The following is a 25,084-nucleotide window of genomic DNA, read 5'->3' as shown; positions in this document are numbered from 1 at the left end:
TATATTTTATTAGGGTTATTTTTAAAGCTAGTTGCTGAGCACAGGCCCAAAGGCCCAAAACGTCAAGGGGCCAGCAACAAATAGCATCATCAAAGTTGTAATAGAAAAAAGTGACGAAGTGACTTCAATTAAGTAGGCGTATTATAAGAAGTTTGGAAAAGGACGATGGGACGTTCTTCCAAAGTGGATCAAGCAGAAAGATCAGTGTTGTGACCTGTACTGCGAATGAGTGGGTTGGTGAGTGTCTGTGTGATTGTGACCTGCAGTGTGGTAGACCGAGTCGTCAACATGGGTGGATGAATCAGTGAGTGATGTTCACAGGACCAGTAACCATGGAGTGGAGTGATAGAAGAGTTATAAGGAGGGGACTGCACGCGAGTGAGTAACTGCAGTGAATGCTGGATCAATAAACCAGGCTGCTTTACATTGAATTATATCAAATGCAGTGAGGTAGGAACTAGGTGCTCCATCCAAGACATTGGCTCCCGCTTCTGGCCTGGCAGGGAGCTACACTGCCAAGCAGGCACCACGCATCGCCACTCATCTCAAGTTCAAAAATAAATCAATACTGGAATCAACAACGGTTGACTGAGAGATTTTTTTCCTAGGTTGAGAAATAGATGTGAAAACTGGTTCAGCATTTGCTTGTGTTGAACCAATGCAGCTTAACTAGGCACTCCCAGAAGACCGTGTGACTGATGGGATGTGGAAAAAATACTTGCCTTTTTTATGTTGAGGAAAAGATATTGAAAGCAGGAAATTGTTTGCTTATATATTGTTATTCTCCATAACAACACGAATGTTTAAACGTAAGGAAGTGTATAGTGTGTTGCGAACACTGTCCTACAGGCCTCTTGTGTGTAATGTGTATGTCAATGTGTATGTTGTGTACATCAATCTGTGTGTTGTGTATTTCAATGGCAGATGCCCAGAGCCTTGAAGCCTGACACCCAGAGCTGCTGAAGTGTGAGTTTGGGTGCCAAGTTGACCCACATTGTTGTTGCACTGGGCACGGAGGGAGAGAGAGAAGACACTCGCAATGCCCTGTAAGTGGGACCGCTGCGCTGAGCTCAGATTGCCATGGAAGGGCTTGCACCATTTATAGCCCAAACCTCATAGACCAAAAATGACATTTGCTGCGCCCTGCAGTTACAACACAAAACACGCAAGCAGATCAAAACACCACACGCAAACACAACTCAAGAAACACCAACACAACACACTAAAATACGATTACACAACACAAGGAAACACATCACACCAAAATAACACACGTAAACACTAATACACGACACACGTAACCACAAGACACCAAAACAACACAGGCAAACACAGGATGACAAAGCAATACACGTAAACAAGAAAACACCAATACACAACACGTATACACAGCATACCAAAACAACACGTAAACACAGCACACCAAAACAACACGTAAACACAGCACACCAAAACGACACACGTAAACACAGCACACCAAAACGACACACGAAAACACAGCAGACTAAAACAACACACGTAAACACAGCACACCAAAACGACACACGTAAAAACAGCACACCAAACGACACTAGGAAGTAAAACACACTCGGTCACCACACGGTCACCACACTATCCCCACCCCTACCACAACACCACTAAACACACCCGGCCACCACACTACCCCCATCCCTACCCCGGCCACCACACCACTAAACACACCGCTCGCCAGCACACCACCCTTTTCCACCACATGCATGTCACCACACCTGTAATGCAGACCGCCCCTCTCACCACACCATTCAAGTCACCACCCCTTTCTGCACATCTGTCATCACACCACTCTCTTCATATGAAAGACAAAGATCCCTCCATAGCCTTAACAGGCTGGTGGGGCTGTTAGTGAGCATCTATGAAGGCCGGAATGCTACACACGGGGGTGGGTGGCCAGCCCAACGCATAGCTGTATTTGTATTCCCATTGGCGATGTTTACACATCGCACCAGATACTCATTTGGGACTGAGTCGACCTAGGGGAGGCCCGGGACCAACTCAGATAATCGTGAACGGGAATCGAACTCGTGTCGCTGGGTTCGTAGCGCAGCGCGCTAACCGTGCCCTACCGCTCTTGTGTTTGTTGTGGTTGCACCCGATTCAAGAGCCGAATGGCTCACAGGGCTATACCAAAATAATAAACTGAAACCCCTCTCACTACCCTACCACCACCCGTCTCACCACATCCACTGCTTCCATCACACCACCCCTCATCACACCACCCCTCATCACACCACCCCTCATCACACCACCCCTCATCACACCACCCCTCATCACACCACCCCTCATCACACCACCCCTCATCACACCACCCCTCATCACACCACCCCTCATCACACCACCCCTCATCACACCACCCCTCATCACACCACCCCTCATCACACCACCCCTCATCACACCACCCCTCTCACCAAACCATTCCAATCACCACCCCAGTCACGACAAATGCTGCCGATGCCGAGGAGCGCGCTTGGAGAGGCTGGCGCTGACGCTTACCTTCTGGTGCTGGCGCCTGATCATGGGCGGCATAAAGCGTCTGCTTGAGCGCCTGGAGAGAGAAGAGAACGAGACACGGGTACATAGACACGGGTACATAGACACGGGTCACAAGGGAGACAGGGGGCAGCAGAAGAGCCATGGGTCAGCAGCCTCGACCTCGAGTGACCCTGTACCCCTTATCCCGTACCACTATCCCCTGACCCCTCACCCTGTACCCTTGACCCGGTACCCCTCAAGCCTCACCCTGTACTCCTTCCTAACTCTATACCACTCACAATGTACCCCTCACCCTGTAACCTTAACTCTCCTCACCCTGCACCCCTCAACCCGGAATGCCCGCACCTCATACTGGATGTACTGTTTGCGCCACTCGGGTGTGATGTGCGCGGACAGGTGCTCGGCGAACTTCATGGCTCAGCCCCGCGTCTCTCTCCTGCTCGTCTCTCCGTGTCCCAGTGTCTCCCAAGCCTCAGTGTCTCTCCGTGTCCCAGTGTCTCCCGAGCCTCAGTGTCTCCCTCGGTTCTCTCCTCCCCCTCCTCGCTCCGGAGCTGTTTCACATTTCCCCGCGCGCATCGGCCGGGAAGCCCTGCCGCCTCACGCGTGATTGGTCAGCGTTAATGGAGGCAAAGCCACGTTGATATACAGCCAATGGCTGCGTGTTAAGTGCAAGACGTCCTACCCCTTCGCGGCGATTTCACCAATGAGAGGACGCGTGAGCGTACAAGCCGCGTATCCACTGTAGGGAATATAGAGGCAGCGCCCCACTTTGGACGCGCAGTGACGTCATTACGCCGACCATTTCCACCCGCATCGGTGACGTCATCACGCACGCCAACGATTTCGTGGTTAGCGATTCCGAGTCAAATCGATTCTTGTTCTGGATTGATCATTCCATTGGCCGAACGATAATTGCAATCAATTTGAAAAAATAATAAAACATTAAAATTATCAATGTACTATTCCATTAATGTAGCTTAAGTCTTGTGATTGACATCTTAAATAATGTTGTATTATATATTTTGAATTAACCTACTTCAAATGTTTTATCTATAATTTAATCTTATGTATATTCTCAATTTCTGTCAAATATTTTGTACGATTGGTGATCCAGCGCTCACCGGTGGTCAGTCGCCTCCTCATCACTATTCTATCGTTACCACCACTATTACTGCTCCCGTGAACTTCACTGATTCCTCCACCCATGTTGAGGGGCCTGTCCACCAGACAGTTTGATCTCATACACACCGTGTTGACCAATATGACTGCAGGTCACAACACTTACCCATTCAAGTCACCCATTTAACTCACTAATCCACTCAGCCCTCACGCTGATTCATCATACTTTCTGCTTCTTCCCCCGCACTGCTCCATTTTGGAATTACCTCCCATGGTCTATTTTACAAACTATTTTTGTAACTTTTGATTTAAAGCTTTCGTGCCTGCAGTGATTCATATTCTTGGTTCTTTCGGTAGTCACGTTGAAGGGAAACAATAAAATAATAAAATATATAAAACAATTAAATTCTCACGACGTTTCGACTGCTTGTGTTGCAGTCGAAACGTCGTGAGAATTTAATTGTGTTATATATATTGTTTCCCTTCAACGTGACTTTACCGAAAAAAACAAGAATATTTTTGTAACCTTGCTAAATTCAAGAAACGTCTTCACGCTTATCGATTTAAACTTTGTTCTCGCTGTTTGTTGCTGGCCGTTTGACAGTTTGGGGCTGGGCTCAGCAATTGTTTAAAAGCATAACTCTTTGTTTTTGTTCGGCAATCGCGCCCAAGTTTTGCACGAGTCCGCCAACCCACTCCTTGTACCTGCCCCTCTTGGCCACCACCGTCACTCGCAGCCCAGCTGGTTTGAGAGTTTTACAAAACCTGCGTGACCCAGCCATCCCCGAGTTGCCAGGTCCATCTCAATTCCAAGGTTTAACTCAAGGAGCCACTGGGCTCAGTCAAAGCCAAGCGGAGGGTGCGGCACTGTGCAGAAGTAGAAACGTGAAAAAGACGGATTGCTCACACTCATCTCTCATGTTTTATTTACAAAGACAACTTAACTTCACTCACACGTGCAAGGATTTAAACCCTAACCCAGCACGACAAGATGAATAATAACAATCTGAACTTATAACGCACCGCTGCTGCACAGTATCCACTCACTCTCCAAGACAGAGAATGACTCAAGAGGTGCGAGTAGGAACTAAAGACAAGCCGGAAGGCAACCACACATTGGAGAACAGGGGGAGAACATACAAACTCCACGCAGAGGTGCCCTATACAGAAATCAAACCCAGGCCCTTCTTGCTGCGAGGTGCGAGTGTCACCACTGCCACCCTGTTGTGGTCGGTGTTGAATGCATTGTGGTCAGGTGAGCGGCTCGCACAGCCGCTGCGTCTCCCTGGGGCGCGTTTCAGCCCGGATGGTTTGACGTCGCCGCATCGAGCGAGCTCTTCTTCTTGCCCACCTTAAGCTCTTCCTTGGGCCGGGCCGAGCGTGCGTATTGCTGAGCGGAGCCAGTCAAGGGAGGACCAACAAGATTGGGAACGAGACGTCATCGTGGCCGAAGCGGTCGGTGTCACCACGCCTCGCCAACACTCTCTATCCTCCTCTAGATCCCACAGCTGCTACATAATCGACACACAGCAGCCTCTAACTTCTGCTCTAACCTCCCACCCTCTGATCTCACTATGTAACACAATTTTTGTTCCTGGGTACTAAGTGTTATTTTTTTATTGCTTATGCCTAAAATGCATAGAAAATGCACACGTTGTTTCATTGAAAATAGGTAAATTTCTAAAAATCACTATCCTGGTTATAAAAGCAAAGTTTGTGGGGAATCATAGCCATTTTCTGTACTCTTGCGGCATAAGCAATTAGGAAATAACACTTACTACTCAGGAACAATTGTTTTCTCTTACACAGTCAATATATATATTCGGTCTTCTCCTTGGCCACTGGACACTCCAGTGCCTGACTCCACAATCGGCCCTCACCAATCCACTCAGCGCAACCGTTTTTTCCAATTCTTTGTTTCTTTTGGTCAAGTCACATAGATAGAAAATTATAATAAAAATTAAGTTAATAAAAATAAAAAAATAAAAACAAAAACCCACGACGTTTCGATCGCAACACAAGCAGTCGTCATCAGGAAAAGGGGGGCTAGCCTCTAAAGGCAAACTGTTTATAAAGGTTTAGAGATGGGCGTAGTCCAATTGTGTCAGCAGTATGGGCGGGGCAGCTTATATTAATGTAGGAGAAAACAACTAAGCCAGCAGTGGATCTCCACCAAAGGGCCTCCAGGAAATCATTGCACCTCGCTCCACACACCCACACTGCTGACGGTGGAGGTTGACAAAACACAAATAAAGTCATGATCCAAAGTGGTTGATAACATCCTTCCAATGATTGCTGAGTTTATAACCATCTTCTTGGTTGAAATTGTGTCTGTGTCTGTATATATGGATGGCTTCATGAACGAATCTTTGTTGATAGCCAGTAGGCTTGCAAAGTACCATCGTCTTAGAGAAATCAACTAACTTTCCTAACTATATCTACAACACTTACCTGCCATTTTCTCGTCTCAATCTCCAAATAGATTATCGTATCTTGCATCCTGCATATTTGTCCCACCCAGCACAGCCAATCTCCTAATCATTTACGGACTATCTGGGTCAAACTTGGGGGGGTTGCTACCCCTCCGGGAGGGTTGCTAACCAGTCCAGCTCTACCCTGGGGAGCTGATAACCCTACCGATAGCACAATCAGGATAAAGTTAGGGGGACAAAGAAAATGAAAGATGGCATCATCACGGCGGGCACAGGGGAGGATACAATGACGAGCGGGCGGCCATGCAGCACATAGCCGTGGGCATCCCTCAGGGCCTTCTGTGCTTCCCGCTCGCTTGGCAGGCCCACAAAGGCCTGACCCTTCATACGGCCTTCCCGCATTAACCGCACGTCAAACCTAACAGGGAACACACGTAGACAACACAAGCAAAGCAGTCAACCCACACGGCTCTGTGAGGGCAGTGTGAACGTGAAGCATTTGTGCGTGTGTGGAGACAAAAGGCAGTCAGGCGTGGTTCTGCCTATGCCACTCCCTCGTGCGCCATCATGGTTGTCATAGGTGCTCGCTAACAGCACTTGCATCAGTCTCTGAAGTCTACACATGGATCTTTGTCTTTGTGGAGTCACAGGCAAGTAACGGACACATTCTTTGTTGTTAACACATTTTCTGAGCACTGACCTAAAGGCTCAAAGCATCAATCAAGCAGCATCAAAGAGCAAGATTAAATTATTAATAGATAAGAGTGCAACACTTTTCTAAAATTGAGCAATGTTATTACTAGTTCATAAAACCTGTCTTCGGCAGGCAAAAGTATTTCAAGAAATATAATTATTAACCTGATATGATTTTTAAAAATTCCGTTCTTTTTTTAATTAAAAAGAACAAATTTATTCATGTAAAACTCTATGAGGGGATGCTCCTATATTTTACCGTTTTCTAATTATTCAGACTTGAACATCATAAAGTGTATTTTTTTGTTCAAAACCGCTTGAATCCGAAATATCTCAAAAACAATAAAAGATAGAACCAATGGTTCTCGCTTTTATTGTATTTGCCGTTTAACCCGCTATCAAATGAAAAAAAACGTAATATATTTTGAACGGTTTCTCAATGACACGCACAAACATTTTAATGGGGAACTTAAAATCAAGATTTGGGGATCTTAAAATGAAAAATCTCGGATTTTAATTTATTTTTCCTGTTGTTTGTATGCTAAAAGCTACCTACATAGCAAATTTAAGCTTTCTACCATGTCGAGAAGTACCCGAGACTTTTTGAGACATACGGATTAAGTTATTTATATATATAGACGATAGATAAGAATCTGGGGGAAAAGAGACGAGGATGGGAAAGAGAATGCCAAGGTGGAGCAGTGCAAGGAAAGAAACAGAAAGAGAAGCGTTGTGACCTGCAGTGTGGTGGGTGAGTGTGTGTTGTTGCAGTGTGGTGGTTGAATATGGGTAGAGAAATCAACGAGTAAAGTTCACAAGAACAGTATCCATGGTTGTAGCAATAAAAGAGGGATGATGAGACGCCTGACCACCTGTGAGCAAGTGACCAGAGTGAATCAGTCACACAAGAGACAATGGTGGTTCATGTGATGCGAATACACTCACATGTTCTTTTCCACATCTGAAGAGAAGTCCACGTATCTTCCAAATATGTGCTTCAGATCCTGCCAACACGAGGCACAGGGAGCACATCACAAAACAGATACCTCAACCTCTCTCATGTGTCGTGCCCTCTCTAACACAACTTTGCAGTCGCAAAACAGTGCAACCGACAATCCTCCCAGACATTTACAGGTTAATTTTGTGGGAATGATGAATGATTCAATAATTGTTTTGTTTTATTTTTAACAACTCGTGTGTACCGGTCTCGTTTGTCTCAGTATTGTTCTGCCTTGTTCGTTGCATGAGCACAAAGCTGTACGAGTAAACAACATGCATATGTAGTAGTTGTGTATGGAGACGGAGTCGTAGTAGGAAGCAACACGTTTTATTTATATATTTAACAACACTCACTAGGACTTAACATGAAGGGGTAATGGCCCCTTCCACCCACAACCTGTGGAGGTGCAGCCTCCGGGCTATCTATCCTAGCCACTGACCTACAGCTATAGCCCTCCGGCTGGCTGGAGCTAAGGAGGCTGACCCACCGCTGGCATCGGTGGGTCTCTGACAACTGGCCCGTCCAGACCCGGCCCTCAGAAGGACGTCGGGCTGAGGGAACATCAGGGTCCTAGCCTCTCGACCTCTGGCACCGCACTGAGCCCCGGCCCTTAGAAGGACGTCGGGGCTTGGGGTCCAGGGTCTTGTCTCCAGGTGGCTCCTCAACTTCGGCTTGAGGCGAACTGAGCTCTGCTCTCAGGAGCCCGCTTTTTATACGATTCCCCTCCGAGGGGCGAGGTTCTGAGGGATCACAGATCCCCCACAGCCCCCTCCCCTCAGGAGGGGTTCTGGCCACAGAGAGTCCAACCGATCTGTGTTTGTTTATCCCGCTTTCTGCCTAGGGGCAGGGTTCTGGGGGATCTCACACACACACACACTCCACAGCCTCCACCCCTCAGGTGGGGTCTTGGTCAGGGTTATCAATGACCCCGCTCTGGTAAGTACTGTGTAGCGTGTATGTGTTTACAGAGTGACCACCACACATACATTGTAAATAGGCACTTATAAGATGGGTGATTCGACGCGTGAATGAGCGCGAGAATCGATATTGATTGATCAATCATTGCATCATTAAACGGCAGGCAGTCAAGCTCAAACTCACGCATTCCACAAGTACACAAGACGCTAGCTCGTGTACACACACAAACCCATGCGCCGTGTGTACGTGCGTGCGCGTGCGCGTGCGCGTACCTGTTCGGAGACCTGCCTCGACAGATTCTTAACGTACAAACGGCACGTCGGCTCTCCTGCGGAGTAGTTCTTGAACACGGAACTCTTCGCCATCTCTGCAGAACGACACAAACCGCTAGTGACTTCCCGCACAATCGAGCATCTGGGCTGCGCTCATCTCCACACTGTCCACGGAGAGTGGCTCAGCGCTGGAGCGAGCAGCTTGCAGTTGGAAGGACGCAAGTTAAAATTCTGGTTGAGGACTGGCTCAGCCCACCATCCCTCCATGGTCGATTAAACAAGAACCACTTTGTGAGGAATTCAAAGGCAATTATCCATGGACAGAATCGCCCCTGCAATAGGAATGTGGGATTTTCACCACTGGCTCATCGTACACAGGAGAGATGAGCACCAATGCCTCAATGCTGATGAAGCAGGAAACCACTCTGATGTTTTAAAGATAACTCAGGAGCACTTGGAGCAATGGCAGCATCACACACGCTCACAAACTACACCTCTGTTTGCTATGTGTGTGTGTATGGATGTGTGTGCGTGCGTGAGTGTATGTGTGCATATGTGTGTGCATGAGTATATATGTGTATTTTGATAGATCAGTGCGTGTGAGGTAATCCCTCCAACTGGCACTTTTCTACCACGCACCACAGTGCAACACCGAAATAAGATCGTGCTAGTGACCAGCAGCACAGGCGTTCATGATGCCTTCTGGCCAAACTTCATCTGGCAGAGACAGGGAACTGAACACCCCCCCCCCCTCCCCTCTTAGGGTTCCTCCAGGAACAGGAAAATTGAGATTGGCCACGTGGATTGTCCGGAATCTCGTTGCGGAAGAGAGGCTGCCACTCCTCTGTCGGGAGATGGACCGGTACCGCCTGGACCTCTGTGGAATACAGAAGGTCTGGTGGACCGGTTCTGGCTCCAGTCATTATGAGTGGTGGACAGTTCTCCACTCGGGGCAGGAAACTACCAAACAGCAGGGTGTGGCACTTCTTTTGAAAAAAAGAATGAAGGGGGTGTGGGAGCGTGGCGGTGAGGTGTGGAAAGCTGTAAGTCCAAGGCTACTGTGGGCTCGCCTCCCCATCAACAAGAGGCGAGGAATGGTGGTAGTTGCTTACGCCCCCACCGAAGATGAACATCAGTGGAGGGATGCAGACAAGGCCGATGAGTCAGATGCCTTCTATAACCTCCTGTCCCAGATGTTAGCTAAAGTGGCCCCTCGGGATAGAATAATTCTGTTGGGAGACTTTAATGCCCGAGTGGGTCATGACGCAGACACCTGGGCTGAGTGATCGGAAGGCATGCGTCAGATCAGCTCAATAATAACAGGAGGCAGATAGATTTCAGTGCACCCCGTCGGCTTGTAATTACGAACACAGTGTTCTAGCATTGCCGCATCCACACAAAATCATGGATGCACACCGGGTCCAAGCAAGAATATTTGCTGGACAATGTTATTATGGACCAGCGGATGCGGGCTCATGTCCTTGACACCAGGACCTACCGTGGAGCTGATCTGCCCACTGACCATCGACTTGTCATCTGTAAGATGCGCCTGCCATTCTTCCACTCCGGTGGCGGGTGTCCATCTAGGACCCCATTCAAACCCACAGTGGCCTGGTCTCAGCTAGCTGAGGATAGTTGCAAGCAGGAATTTCAACGTCGCTTACAGCTGGGGTTGGCATCGTCCCCTCTTACTTCTGATGCTGAGGGGAAATGGGTGAGGTTCAGGACGGTGGCTCATGCAGCTGCAACGGCTGCATTGGGTATGCGGTCCAGATCTCCCCAGACACCCTGGCTGAAGAAGTGTTCCAGCTGGTTGAGAGAAAACGACAGGCCCACTCCCGTCGTCTACAACACCCAACATCGGAGAATGAGGAGGCTTACCGCTGCCTTCGCTCGGAGTTTAGGAGAGCCGTGCGGTGCTGCAAGGATGAGCGGTGAGCATGGGTTGCTGAGGAGATGGAATCTTCCTCAGTAGCCCGCAATCACAAATAAATATTTAATTATATTTTAAAAAGTTACTTGCAGTGCCTCACCGATCACCATCCTTAAGGGAAAGAATGGTAATCTGATCTCTGACCCACAGCAACAGGTCTGCACGTTTGCAGATAATTTTTGTGAGGTCTTGGGGAAGGGGAATTCCCTCAGCCCAGACAACATCATGGGGCAAGGTGGGGACAACTCTGCTAGGGCTGCGGTGCCTCAAATATTGGCAGAAGTAGCCACCCCTTCTGAATGGTTGGCTGAGGTGCCATCTGTGGAGGAAGTGTGAGGGGCGATCCAAAGTCTGAGACCAGGAAAAGCGCGGAGCAGGGATGATCTCCCAAGCAAAATGCCAAGGGAGGGTGGCATCTGTGTGCAGACTGCCCTACATGACATCATCACAACTGTCTCGACCACAGGACAGATTCCACAGGATTGGAAGAATGCCCTGGTGGCCCTCCCTCTTTAAGAGGGGGAGAGGGGTGACTGCACAGATTGTAACTATTTGGGAATCTCTCTTCTCAGTGTGCTGGGAAAAGTCCTGGCAATGATTATATTATTGAACATTGCCTTGCCAGCCACGCTGAGGAGAGGCTTGTGGAGCCCCAATGTGGTTTCAGACCAAGGCGGTCCTGCTAGGACGCTATATTATCTGTCTGCTACAGCAGAGGTATTGGGAATTCCAACAAGACCTGGTCAAGGCCTATGATACCATCAACAGACCAAGGCTGTGGGCAGTTCTTCGTGCTTTCGGAGTCCCTGACTCTCTGCTCACAATCATTAAGGGCTTTCATGAGGTGGGCAGGCACGGTTAAAGCAACGTGGCCAGGAGTTGGGGCCATTATTTGTTCACCTTGGGGTGCGATAGGGATGTCCTTTGGTTTCCACATTATTTCACATCTTTGACCACGTAGTTCAACAAGCTTTCCATGCCTGTACAGGAGGAATTTCCATCTGGTACAAATACAATGGGAGGCTGATCGATGCCTGGGTGCGGTCGAATTGATGGCTCCCTAATGGTAAATCATGTTATATATGCTGATGATCTGGTGATTGCTGCTCACTTAGAGGAGAAGTTGGACGCACTGCTGCTGAACCTGGAGTGTGCCACTAAGAGGTGGGGCCTTACCATCAGCCCCACCAAAGTTCAGCATCTGCCTGGGTATTTTGTGCCACCAAACACTCCACCCTCAGCTACACATTGGTGATGAAACAGTAGTAAAGAGTTTCCCAAACCTGGGGAGTGTGCTTATGAACAGCTCCGGTTTGACAGCAGAGGTCTCACTCCGCATGTAGCTTCGGGTTTTCTTGGCCACAGTTATGCCCTCCCTTCTCTATGCTGATCAAATGTGGACCCCTCTAATGGAACATCTGCACCAGTTAGAAAGCTTCAGGCTGGCCTGCCTACGATCCATCCTAGGTTAACCAGGCTGGATTGTGTGAGCTCACAATCCTTGAAAGATCTCAACACATTCCCATCAGTGAGCTCCTCCGGCAGGCAAGGCTGCATTGGCTGGGTCATGTAGCCCGCATGCCCAACCACCACATGCCCAGTAACTGCATGCCCATATAGAGGGGGCTAAATGGGCACGACATGGGCAGGAGAAAAGATGGAGTGATGTGGTGCAGGAGGATGGGGAGCTGAGTGCACTTACCGATGACTGGTACCAGCGGTGTCAAGATCAGCCTCTATGGAGGAGGCTCGTAAAGGGCGCTACTGGCCAGTTGGAGGCAGTCGCCCTCCAGCAACAACGGAGGGCAGAGGAGTGAGGTTCACAACAACGAGCGGAGTGCTGGGCAGCTAAAATACAGCAAGTTGGCACAGTAGGGGGTACAGCTGGTGCATCCACCAGTCATCTGTCAGCCAACCCATGGCACCTGGGTCTTTCCCGAGACCTCCTGTCAGTCAGCGAGTCTTCAACACTTCACGTGGCCTCAAAGTGCACCTGGCCTTGCACAGGCACCATGGTGACATCACCGTCACTTAGTGGCGAATGGCAGGTATTGATATTAGTGTGCATATGGGTGTTGCAGGCCTTCATAAGTATGTTCAGGCTATACAGGCGATTTTTTTTGTATGAGGGTCACTATCTTTTTGCTGTGTGTGTCACTCGATGCCCTGGATGTCCCTGCAGTTACGATTAACCTCACCTTCTCTGGAGACACGGCCTGAGGACAGCTCCTTCCGGGAGATAAACTGAGACGGCTGCTCCTCCTCCTCCTCCTCACCCTCATCATCCGTGCGGTTAGGGGAGGGGCAGGCGGGAGCAGGGAACATCTTCCCGAACCCTCCCCCCCCTTGCCCCTCCTCCCCGGCCCCCATTCCCACATCCTCCATCCCCTCTCTCTCCTCCTTCCCTTCTCTCTCCCCGAGAGGATCGACTGAAATAAATCACAAATATATGGAGTCGTTCTCCCCTCAGACGATGGAAACACAACACAGAGGGAAGACAGGCACAGAGAAAGAGACAGTTATAGGTATCTATGTGAGTCTTTGAGCTTTTCTATAAGTTTATGGGTTTCTGTGAATTCTTAAGGCTCCATGAGTGAGTCTATTTATGAGCAGAGGCAGGGAGTTAACTGCACAGACGGCAGGGGGAGTGGACCCCGGATATAAGGTAATCGAAGAGACTCATAGACTCATCCGCTCTTGTGCGGAGACCACTTGCTCCGCTTGGGACTCACCCAGTGAGGCAGGGTGGGGAGCTGTGTGTGCAGGAGGCCGGGAGGGCAGGGAGATGGCGATCTTACGCGACACGGCCAGTGCTGGCTGCTCAAACACCTGTGCCGGTGTGAGGGCCGGCTGGGAACTGTAACAAAAAAGATAAAGATCCCTTGTGTAGCCTTAACACCCTGTCAGAACAAGCGCTGTCAGCAAGCTCCTACGAAGGCCGGCACGACACACGAGGGAGTGGTGTGGTGAGCACCGCGCCCCTCGTGTGGCATGCCAGCGAGATGTTTAGACATTGCACCAAGTTCTCATTTACAGCTGAGTCAACCTAGGGGAAACCCAAGAGCGGTTCAGATATTCGTTGCTGTTGTTGGCCGTGAGTGGGAATCAAATTGGGATCAAAAGACAAGGACCTGTAACTAATTCCAGTGGAATGTAACGAACGCACTAATGGGCATGCGCAGACCTACTAATGACACATTGGCCTAAGTCACAGCGTGGTTCATCATGTATCCTCGTTTCTCTGTTACAAGGTAAGTACGCAGCCCTGCCACTGATGATGGAGGGGCCTCCAAGAGAGGGAGCTCCCACTCGCGGGAACTTTCCATCTGCAGCCACCGTCCCATTACAGCTTTCTTCAAACTTGAGAAATCAACCAAATCGCTCTCGACATCACGCAACTTAATTGCCAGCAACTGCTTTATCCATATCTGAGTGAGCAGTTGTGCAGTCAGGGCGTGTCCGGGCATGGCTAAAGTGTCTGGCCATGCCCTCTACAGCAGAGCCCAATGCCTCGCCTAGCGAGCTCCTCCCCCCACCCATGTCAGGATTGTAACAACTCATCAGTTACACAAATGCGTCATGGCATTACATGCTTGACTACAAATGGCGGAGTGTGTCGCAACCGATTGCAGAGACATCCATACACAAGCGACTCATTCAGTTGCAGGCAATCGTTTAAGCCCAGTCTCACCCTGGCACTGGGGCCTTCGGGGCGACCAGAAGATCCTTGAGTTTCGGCCGCTTGCGCTTTGATATTTTCTTCTTACCCAGAGGCCTCTTAGGCAGAGCAGGGGCGGTATCCGTCATCGTTTTGAGCCTAAGAAGCACAAGGACCGCAAAGACCACACAACACTTGGTGACGTAGTGGCCCAGCACTAGCGTGGTCGCCGCCCGTTGCAGAGGTTCGCAGTTTTAGCCCAACACCATGCCGTCTTCTTCACAGTGGATGTTAAAGATCCCGTGACATAATTTGAAAGAGTAGGTCATTGTGTGCTGGGGTCATCCGAATTAGCCAAATTCAAGAGTTACCCACAAATTACTTAATTGGGATTACACAGCTATCCCAAAGGGATAGCTGCCATTGTCCTCTCAAAATGTGTTGAGTTGAGATGTGATGCGAGTTGCTTATGGCGTGTAAAGCGCTCCGAGACGCTCGGGATTAAGGACGGCGGCTCTATCAAACACTGGACACCCACCACACCCAAAGGACAAGGATATCCCATATAGCATTTAACATTGTTGGGGCAACTATTGGGGCAACTGCTGGCACCTACCATACCACACACAACCACCACACCGTGCCCAGATCGCCTTGCCTCTCAGATCCCTCAGCTGCTCGCTCACCTGTGCTGTCTGCCTCACCAAGTGGCGCCCACCCCACTCACCTGCGTGCGTGCTCATCCTCCTCGCTCTCGTACTCGGACTCCTCATCACTGGACACTTCCATCTCCACCTCCTCGGGCTCGGGCTCTGGGGGAGCTGGGGGGAACCGCTCCGCGTCTCTGGGGGGCTCCTCGGGGGGCAAGGGGGGCAACTGTGGCAAGGCGGCAGGGGGCACCGGAGCAAAGTCTGCCACCTAACAGCAAAGAGAAAACGAGCTTGGGTTGTGAACACAAGATCATCATAAGCGCCATAGCGGAAAGAATATAAACAACAGATAAGCCGACAAGACACCTTCCCATAGCGGTCCCTCGACATAAACAATACAAGTATTTTGTAGACATCCCAACAGCCACACGCCCTTCTCAGAGTGCACAACATCAGCAATATTGGTTAAACAAAGGAAAACTTAACATTAATTGTCTCAGCAGTCAGACTTGCTTGAACCAATGTTGGTGAACTGATGTGTATAGGTGAGGACCCTGTCTGTCAAATACAGGTCCTGAAAAAGAGTCTTGATGCTTTTCTGTGTAAAAGAGTAATAATAATATATAAAAATAGATCCCAACGTTGCATTTCAGCTCAGGCAATGTGCTGAGAAATTTTCTATGAAGCTTTCCCTAGGCACAATCACAGGTTCTTAAGTTGATGCAGCCAACTGGTCCAGCCAATTCAGAGGTTCCTGCTGTTCCTTCAACTCCTGAAGATGCCTGCAGTCGTGTGTGTGAAAGGTTGAGAGAGGAAATGCTCAACACATTGTCTAACCCTGGGAGACAACGCTTGGATCACAAGTGACTGTGAAAACCTTCATACAGAACTCTTCCTTCACTCATCCTCCTAAAACCATGAGAGTGATTGCTGGGCATTTTGCCTACCAGGGGAGGTGGGGATGTCACATGACCAAATGGAGCTGGGAGATTCATCTTATTCATGAGGTGCAGGACCTGCAAACATAAGCAGCACAGAGACATAGACACACGGATACATGAGCAGCATCAGCAGCAGGGGACATACATGTGTACACGTGTGTGCATTTATATTTCAACTTAATCTGGGTTTGCCTGTATGTGACTTCATCACCAGTTGTTGCTTAAGTCGCCCCCCCTTTCCGGTATGGAACGTCAGTGAATTTGGCAACAGTTGAGTGTGTACATGCCAACGTGCATATGTGTGCGTGCGTGCGTGCATGCCTGTGTGTAGAAGCGGGGGCTGCTGGACAGCGCATGGCAGATGTTGGCGAGAATGTTGGTGGTTGGCGGTGGGTAACGATATCTCAGCAGGGGGTTTGCTGGGTAGGTCACCCTGCAGGAAAAGGGCAACGTGTCCATTACAGTGAGACAAGGTCATGGGGAGTCCTCACATGGGGTGCAAAGAGTGAACGATGTATCAAGTCAACAAAATGACAAACCCGAGTTTTGGAGCAATGGCGTCGAGCTGGGAAGTCTTAGACAGCACGGGGGCAGACTCCGCATGACTTCCTACGGTGCTCTTGTCACGACTTCACACACAGCAACAAACACCACGCACAACACCCACGCAGCATTACACCACGCACAACACCCACACAGCATTGCACCACGCACAACACCCACACAACATTACACCACACACCCACAACTCATATATCAACACACAACAATCACTTTACACAAGCACACGGTATTATCCAAAACAAGAAAAAAAATTCATATAGCCTTAGAGGCTGTTGGGACAAGTGCTGTTAGCGACCACCTATTAAGGCCAGCACAACAAACGAGGGGGTGGTGTGAACATAACCACGCACAGCCGCCTTTGTCTCCCCAGTGCTAATGATTATATATCGCACTAGGTACTCATTTAAGGCTAGGCGAAGCCCCGGACCGGTTCAAATAAACGGGCTGTTGGCCGTGCGCAGGAATTGAACTTGGATCGCCGTATGGGGATGATGTTGCTATATGTATATAATTACTTATTGATCTAGGACAAGCTACACTGAGACTATTTTTCAGCAGGGTCCTGCATTGTTGGCAACACTCTATCCCCATACAGATGGACACAGATGGTGATTAGTCCATGTACTGTGCTGCCTTATTCTCGCGAGCCAAGGTATGGCCCTCGTTAATGTCCAAGGGAAGCTTCACAATATTTGTGTGATCCTCCCTGGCTGTCTCCACAGTACTGAGTTACAGGCCACATGCATCGCTCCCAGTACTCAGCTAATTTGCAGGTACATATTCAGCATTGCGATTTGGTCGGTCAATGCCAGTTACATTGTGAATATTTTTAGCTATGGGAGGAAACTGGAAAAACCGGAAGCCACCACGCAGATCAGGGGAATAACAAACTCCACACAGAAATGCCCCCGAGTTGGGAATCAAACCTTTGTTCTTTTTGCTGAGGTACGAATGTTTCTACCCCTCCACCCTGAATGAGCTGGTATGTGCTTCGTTGTCTCCCAGTAAACAACTGAGGCACTTACTTGACACGTCTGCACCGACAGATTAAATTATCTCTGCTTCATTTACCAATTTTCCTGAAGCCATAACCCTATCCCCGTGTATCTGCCCTGAGACCCCCTTGCCCTTCCCTGGGGGTCCTACCCCGGGGCAGAGGGCAGTGGCTCGCGGGCTGATGCTGCGTCCTGGCCCCGAGCGAACTCCACAGCCAGCACGGAGCCCAACACCTCCAACTGGTGCAGCCGCCTCAGGGCCTGCACACACAGACACAGCTGCCCCTACAGCCCTCACAGACTCCTGGGGGTGGCTGGCCAGAACCATGCTCAATCTTTCCCCAGCAGTGATGTTTAACACCGCACCAGGTACCCATTTAAGGCCGATCATCCTATGGGAGGCCCAGGATCGGTTCAGATATTCATCACTGACATTGTTGGCCGTGCGCCAACCAATGCAAAGCCAAAGATTCCCCCTTATAGCCTTAACAGGCTCTTGGGGCAAGTGCTGTTAGCGAGCACCTATAAAGGCCGGCACGGCACACGAGGGGGTGGGTGGTGAGCACCACACCCGGCCGCCTTTGTCTCCTGAGTGGCGATGTTTACACACCGCACCAGGTACTCATCAGATACCTAGGGGAGGCCTAGAACCGGTTCCGATAATCGTCACTGGTGTTGGCCGTGAGCGAGAATTGGGTTCATAACACAGGGCACGCACCACTTCACAACCGCACAGGAACAAATATGGGGGTGAATTCTCCGCTTCTAAGGGTTCCTCTCGCGTGAGGGCGGGCGACCCTCGTTCGTGATGGTGGTTGGTGCTCTCCTCACCTTGGCTGCTGCTGCTTCACTCGGAAATGTGGCAAATGCCGCGTTTCTCTGCAGAGAAGACAATGGGGAGACAACCTCGTCCATTACTCTCACTCACGTCACCAACAAGATCAGAGGATCTTTCACCCAGGTCTCACAACTACACAGCCCGTGTGTCAATCTACTGCTGGATGAGGACATCTCCATGCCCATACTGGTGTAGGGGGGTTATTTGACCATACTTCACCACGCTTATCGGTGTGGGTTGGTTTACAAGGAGAGCAAGGAAGAGTACAACAGTGCCCTCTGCTGTCCAAAGCGTTCCACACGATGTCAGTGTCCCATCCAAACAATCAGGTTCGGCTCCCGCTTGGCTCTCCGAGCTCGCCTCCATGTCGCGGGCTTCATACTCAGAGACAAAGCTTCTATCTCTCTCTCGCCTCTATCCCAGAACCCCTCTGTAGCTCTACCACAGCTCCCCTCAAGACCCCCGTCCCCTCTCCTCACCATCTTTCCCGCAGGGCCCATGATGCGCACGTCGCTCGCCCCGAAGTGGCGCAGCAGCTGCCGCCCCTCGTCCGCGGGAAGCGCGCGGGGCAAGCGCCTCACGAGCAGCGTGCGGCGGTCCCGCGCCATGGAGAGCGGAGCCCTCACCTCTAACAGCTCCCCCCCCGGGTCCGTCTCCCTGATTCCCAGGTCCCTCTCCCGTCTCAGCTCTCTCTCTTACAACTCCCCAGGACCCTCTGCTCTTCCAGGTCTACGCCAGCCGCGAACAAAAGCGCGCCACGCCGCCGAGGCCTCGCATGGGACACCACTGTGGGAGCAGGCAGAGGGCACCCTCTAGCGTCCACTACCGGCATCGTCACCCTTCACTTTCTCCCTTGACATCCTCACTCGCACCCCTCACCAGAGCGAGTGGCTCAGTGGACAGGGGTTGGGGGGGGGGCACTGCAAAGCTGCAGCGCCATCGTCTCGGTGCGTGGGACCATCTGGGGGGTGCCGCGCGCTGCCGAGCGGAGTCGGTGGCGACTGGGAGAGGCAGAGCCGGGCACCACCACACGCGCATGTTGTTGTCACCACGTGCAGTGCAGCTTGGTTGCCTTGCAATTAATCTTCAAAATGGGAGCTTTTCCCAGTATAAAAGAGAATAGTTTTACCCTTCTTTCTGGCAATGAAACAGGTGTTAAGATACTCTTTGTTTTTTTCGGTAAAGTCACGTAGGTAAAATTAAATGTAAAAGAAAACAACTAAATTAAATCACGACGTTTCGGAGGCAACACAAGCTTCCGTCTTCAAGTAGAACAGTCACACAAGATAGCTGCATCAAGTGGGGAGCTCTGAGAGCCTCGAGCTTATATACAGGTTAAGGGGGGGGGAGGAGCCAAGCAGGGGGCGATGGACGACGATGGCGTGCGGGGCTAAGTTAATCCGTCTTTAGTTATGTTGAGGGTTTGGGGGAAGCGGTGGTTCACTGCACAGGGGCAATGAAAAAAATGGTAAAAAAGGCTGTGCGCTTATAAGGTAGCTGAAGTTTTGACTTGGTTTATGACATCTTTCCAGTGGTTGCTTAATTTAAAACCATCCTCTCGGTTGAAGTTGTGTCTATGTTTGTATATCTGGATGGCTTCATGGACACATCTTTGGTAATAACCGGGAGGTTTGCAGAGTACTTTGGTATCGGAGAAAACAATCTCATGAGAACCCGCTGTGTATTCTCATGAGAACCCGCTGTGTATTCTCATGAGAACCCGCTGTGTATTCTCATGAGAACCCGCTGTGTATTCTCATGAGAACCCGCTGTGTATTCTCATTTAGAACCCGCTGTGTATTCTCATGAGAACCCGCTGTGTATTCTCATGAGAACCCGCTGTGTATTCTCATGAGAACCCGCTGTGTATTCTCATGAGAACCCGCTGTGTATTCTCATTTAGAACCCGCTGTGTATTCTCATGAGAACCCGCTGTGTATTCTCATTTAGAACCCGCTGTGTATTCTCATGAGAACCCGCTGTGTATTCTCATGAGAACCCGCTGTGTATTCTCATGAGAACCCGCTGTGTATTCTCATGAGAACCCGCTGTGTATTCTCATGAGAACCCGCTGTGTATTCTCATTTAGAACCCGCTGTGTATTCTCATGAGAACCCGCTGTGTATTCTCATGAGAACCCGCTGTGTATTCTCATGAGAACCCGCTGTGTATTCTCATGAGAACCCGCTGTGTATTCTCATGAGAACCCGCTGTGTATTCTCATGAGAACCCGCTGTGTATTCTCATGAGAACACGCTGTGTATTCTCATGAGAACCCGCTGTGTATTCTCATGAGAACCCGCTGTGTATTCTCATGAGAACCCGCTGTGTATTCTCATGAGAACCCGCTGTGTATTCTCATGAGAACCCGCTGTGTATTCTCATGAGAACCCGCTGTGTATTCTCATGAGAACCCGCTGTGTATTCTCATGAGAACCCGCTGTGTATTCTCATGATAACCCGCTGTGTATTCTCATGAGAACCCGCTGTGTATTCTCATGAGAACCCGCTGTGTATTCTCATGAGAACCCGCTGTGTATTCTCATTTAGAACACGCTGTGTATTCTCATGAGAACACGCTGTGTATTCTCATGAGAACCCGCTGTGTATTCTCATGAGAACCCGCTGTATATTCTCATGAGAACCCGCTGTGTATTCTCATGAGAACCCGCTGTGTATTCTCATTTAGAACACGCTGTGTATTCTCATGAGAACACGCTGTGTATTCTCATGAGAACACGCTGTGTATTCTCATGAGAATACACGCTGTGTATTCTCATGAGAACCCGCTGTGTATTCTCATGAGAACCCGCTGTGTATTCTCATGAGAACCCGCTGTGTATTCTCATGAGAACCCGCTGTGTATTCTCATGAGAACCCGCTGTGTATTCTCATGAGAACCCGCTGTGTATTCTCATGAGAACCCGCTGTGTATTCTCATGAGAACCCGCTGTGTATTCTCATGAGAACCCGCTGTGTATTCTCATGAGAACCCGCTGTGTATTCTCATTTAGAACACGCTGTGTATTCTCATGAGAACACGCTGTGTATTCTCATGAGAACCCGCTGTGTATTCTCATGAGAACCCGCTGTGTATTCTCATGAGAACCCGCTGTGTATTCTCATTTAGAACACGCTGTGTATTCTCATGAGAACACGCTGTGTATTCTCATGAGAACACGCTGTGTATTCTCATGAGAACACGCTTTGTATTCTCATGAGAACACGCTGTGTATTCTCATGAGAACCCGCTGTGTATTCTCATGAGAACACGCTGTGTATTCTCATGAGAATACCCGCTGTGTATTCTCATGAGAACACGCTGTGTATTCTCATGAGAACCCGCTGTGTATTCTCATGAGAATACCCGCTGTGTATTCTCATGAGAACACGCTGTGTATTCTCATGAGAATACACGCTGTGTATTCTCATGAGAACACGCTGTGTATTCTCATGAGAACCCGCTGTGTATTCTCATGAGAACACGCTGTGTATTCTCATGAGAATACCCGCTGTGTATTCTCATGAGAATACCCGCTGTGTATTCTCATGAGAATACCCGCTGTGTATTCTCATGAGAACACACGCTGTGTATTCTCATGAGAATACACGCTGTGTATTCTCATGAGAACCCGCTGTGTATTCTCATGAGAACACGCTGTGTATTCTCATGAGAACACGCTGTGTATTCTCATGAGAACACGCTGTGTATTCTCATGAGATTGTTTTCTCCGATACCAAAGTACTCTGCACACCTCCCGGTTATTACCAAAGATGTGCCCATGAAGCCATCCAGATATACAATAGTTTATTTTAATAGCTTAGTTTAATAGTTAAGTTTAATAGTTTACTTCAATAGTATAGTTCAATAGTTTAGTTTAATAGTTTAGTTTAATAGTTTAGTTTAATGTTTAGTTTAATAGTTTAGTTTAACAGTTTAGTTTAATAGTTTAGTCTAATAAATTAGTTTAATAGTTTAGTTTAATAGTTTAGTTTAATGTTTAGTTTAATGTTTAGTTTAATAGTTTAGTTTAACAGTTTAGTTTAATAGTTTAGTCTAATAAATTAGTTTAATAGTTTAGTTTAATAGTTTACTTTAATAGTATAGTTCAATAGTTTAGTTTAATAGTTTAGTTTAATGTTTAGTTTAATAGTTTAGTTTAATAGTTTAGTTTAACAGTTTAGTTTAATAGTTTAGTCTAATAAATTAGTTTAATAGTTTAGTTTAATAGTTTAGTTTAATAGCTTAGTTTAATAGCTTAGTTTAAAAGTTTAGTATAATAGCTTAGTTTAATAGTTTAGTTTAATAGCTTAGTTTAATAGTTCAGTTTAATAGCTTAGTTTAATAGTTTACTTTATTAGTTTAGTTTAATAGTTTAGTTTAACAGTTTAGTTTAACGGTTTAGTTTAATAGTTTAGTTTAATAGCTTAGTTTAATAGTTGACTTTAATAGTTTAATTTAATAGTTTAGTTTAACAGTTTAGTTTAATGGTTTAGCTTAATAGTTTAGTTTAATAGTTTAGTTTAATAGTTTAGTTTAATAGCTTAGTTTAATAGTTTAGTTTAATAGTTTAGTTTAATAGTGCAGTGAACCACCGCTTCCCCCGAACCCTCAACATAACTAAAGACGGATTAACTTAGCCCCGCACGCCATCGTCGTCCATCGCCCCCTGCTTGGCTCCCCCCCCCCCCCCCTTGACCTGTATATAAGCTCGAGGGTCTCAGAGCTCCCCACTTGATGCAGCTATCTTGCTGTGAATGTTCCACTTGAATACGGAACCTTGTGTTGCCTCCGAAACGTCGTGATTTAATTTAGTTTTCTTTTATTTTAAATTTGATTTTACCTACGTGACTTTACCGAAAAAAACAAAGAGCATGAATCCTTGCAGTCACGAAGATGTCCAACCACCAAATATAAACACTTTTCAAGGAATCAAGTTCCTGCATTACCTGGTACACCTGAATTCGTGGGTACGATCCCAAATCCTGACGATTGATGGCTCTGTGTATGTTTGGGGTTCGCATGTTCTCTCCTCGTTGTCACGTGGAGTTTTATCCGGGTATATTGGTTTTGCCCTCCACATTTGGAAACATGCGTTTATATTATTTTGCTGCTACTAGAAATCCCCACATGTGATTATAGAAGCCACTTCGATGAGCAATCGAAGTGGCCTATGAAAAAAGCTCATCGCTCAAGGTGGCTTTACCTGGTGAACTGAGATATATATTTTTTTTATCTCTGCTGCTGCGCTATGAGGAGACATTGACCAGTGTCATCCCTTGTCATCACCTCTCAAACTCATCCATAACCTCTCATCATTACTCCTCATCTCTCAACCCCGCCTATAAAACTCACCTTTCAGCCTCATCCATGACCAGTATCCTCACCCTTCACTGGGATCGGTAATCCCAGTGAAGGGTGAAGATGACTACTATAATGAGCCAAGAATGTCTGTGTCCTGCGTGTGACGTCACTCCGCAAGCCACACCCCCCCCCCCCCCCCCCCCGCTTTAAGTTTTACGTTTCTTTATTGATAGTTAATCTAACAAAGTGGATTTGGTGTCTTCATTCATTTCTTCAGCACTTGGTCAAATAGACATTTCTCGGTCATTTTCCAGATATTGTATCGATTTCCAATTAATTTCAACCCCAGCGACCGAAAGCAAAAGAGAATAAAGTATCAGAGCAGTGAATTTGAACATATTTAAGGTCAGTTATATACAGTGCTTCAGTGACATGAAGTGAGGTGTTTTATGACATAGTTTCGTGCAAGAACCACTGTCATTAATACAGTGCTACAGTGAACTGCAGTGAAGTGTTTTAACACATTCCTGCGGAGGGAGCTGGTAGGAACGTTGGGTTGCTCGGTCAATGGCCAGGGTCAACGGCGGCACGTGGTGTATTCCGCAAATATGCCCGACTGTGAGGGCGGGCACAAGCCGGCGTGAGTAGGTTAAACGTTGAGTTTTATAAGGGCACCACGGGGTGACCAGCCCCTCCCCACCCAGCCCCACCCCTCCCACCCCCCACCCAGCCTCACCCTCCCCCACCCCACCCTCCCCACCCAGCCCCTCCCCACCCAGCCCCTCCCCACCCTCCCCTCTCCACCCAGCCCCCCACCCTCCCCTCTCCACTCAGCCCCACCCCTCCCATTTTTGGATGCACGACGGACGGACGGACACAATAATCCCCTGTGGGCTGGTGTAACCAGGAGGTTCCTACCAGTATGACCTCGTTTTGTGGCAGATCCACTGTCATTAATGCAGTGCTACAGTGAAATGGAGTGAAGTCTTTGATGACATACTTTAGTGCAAGATTCACTGCCATTACATTTAGACAAGATACAATTATACTCTGTTCTAGATTTGAAGCTTTCGTGACTGCAAGGATCCATACTCTTTGGTTCTATTCGGTAAAGTCAAGTAGGTAAAAAATAAAACAACAAAAATCACGACGTTTCGGCCATAACACAAGTGGCCTTCTTCAGGTGAAGGGACCAGACTGTCCAGAGGACAGCGTAGGAGTGAAGACAGCCAAGCCC

The 25,084-nt window shown here is 48.5% G+C and overlaps 2 protein-coding genes across 2 annotated transcripts in view; both read right to left on the bottom strand.

Moving 5' to 3' along the window:
• The window catches only part of XPR1 (xenotropic and polytropic retrovirus receptor 1), a 31,134-nt gene extending 28,018 nt beyond the window's left edge, over positions 1 to 3,116 (bottom strand). Inside the window, exons 1-2 of the mRNA XM_032958535.2 lie at positions 2,875 to 3,116; positions 2,530 to 2,581 (exon numbers count right to left, since the gene is read on the bottom strand). Of these exons, the coding sequence (XP_032814426.2) occupies positions 2,530 to 2,581; positions 2,875 to 2,943 (121 nt within the window). The 5' untranslated portion in view covers positions 2,944 to 3,116. The remainder of the gene's footprint in view (positions 1 to 2,529; positions 2,582 to 2,874) is intronic.
• A 1,431-nt stretch (positions 3,117 to 4,547) lies between these two features.
• On the bottom strand, positions 4,548 to 19,386 carry RNPC3 (RNA binding region (RNP1, RRM) containing 3). Its single transcript, XM_032958536.2, has 14 exons — positions 19,022 to 19,386; positions 18,536 to 18,583; positions 17,856 to 17,965; positions 16,685 to 16,774; positions 16,467 to 16,578; positions 16,152 to 16,220; positions 15,282 to 15,472; positions 14,588 to 14,713; positions 13,629 to 13,753; positions 13,095 to 13,325; positions 8,964 to 9,058; positions 7,719 to 7,777; positions 6,366 to 6,498; positions 4,548 to 5,038 (listed from the first exon to the last, which is right to left on the bottom strand). The coding sequence occupies exons 1-14, from the start codon at positions 19,148 to 19,150 to the stop codon at positions 4,946 to 4,948; spliced, it is 1,611 nt and encodes a 536-aa protein (XP_032814427.1). The 5' UTR covers positions 19,151 to 19,386; the 3' UTR covers positions 4,548 to 4,945.
• Between the last annotated feature and the right edge of the window lie 5,698 nt (positions 19,387 to 25,084).

Source organism: Petromyzon marinus, chromosome 22 (assembly GCF_048934315.1).
Source record: "Petromyzon marinus isolate PM22_M1 ecotype Great Lakes invasive population chromosome 22, UKy_Petmar_22M1.pri1.0, whole genome shotgun sequence".
Taxonomy (NCBI): domain Eukaryota; kingdom Metazoa; phylum Chordata; class Hyperoartia; order Petromyzontiformes; family Petromyzontidae; genus Petromyzon; species Petromyzon marinus.
This window is presented reverse-complemented; position numbering and strand designations above follow the sequence as displayed.

Coding starts and splice junctions, on each gene's coding strand:
- RNPC3 (XM_032958536.2), bottom strand. CDS start 19,150: ATGGCGCGGGACCGCCGCACGCTGCTCGTGAGGCGCTTGCCCCGCGCG. Junction 16,775..17,855: donor CCACTGCCCTCTGCCCCGGG/GTAGGACCCCCA, acceptor CTGTGTGTGAAG/TCGTGACAAGAGCACCGTAG. Junction 16,579..16,684: donor GCCATTGCTCCAAAACTCGG/GTTTGTCATTTT, acceptor CTTTTCCTGCAG/GGTGACCTACCCAGCAAACC.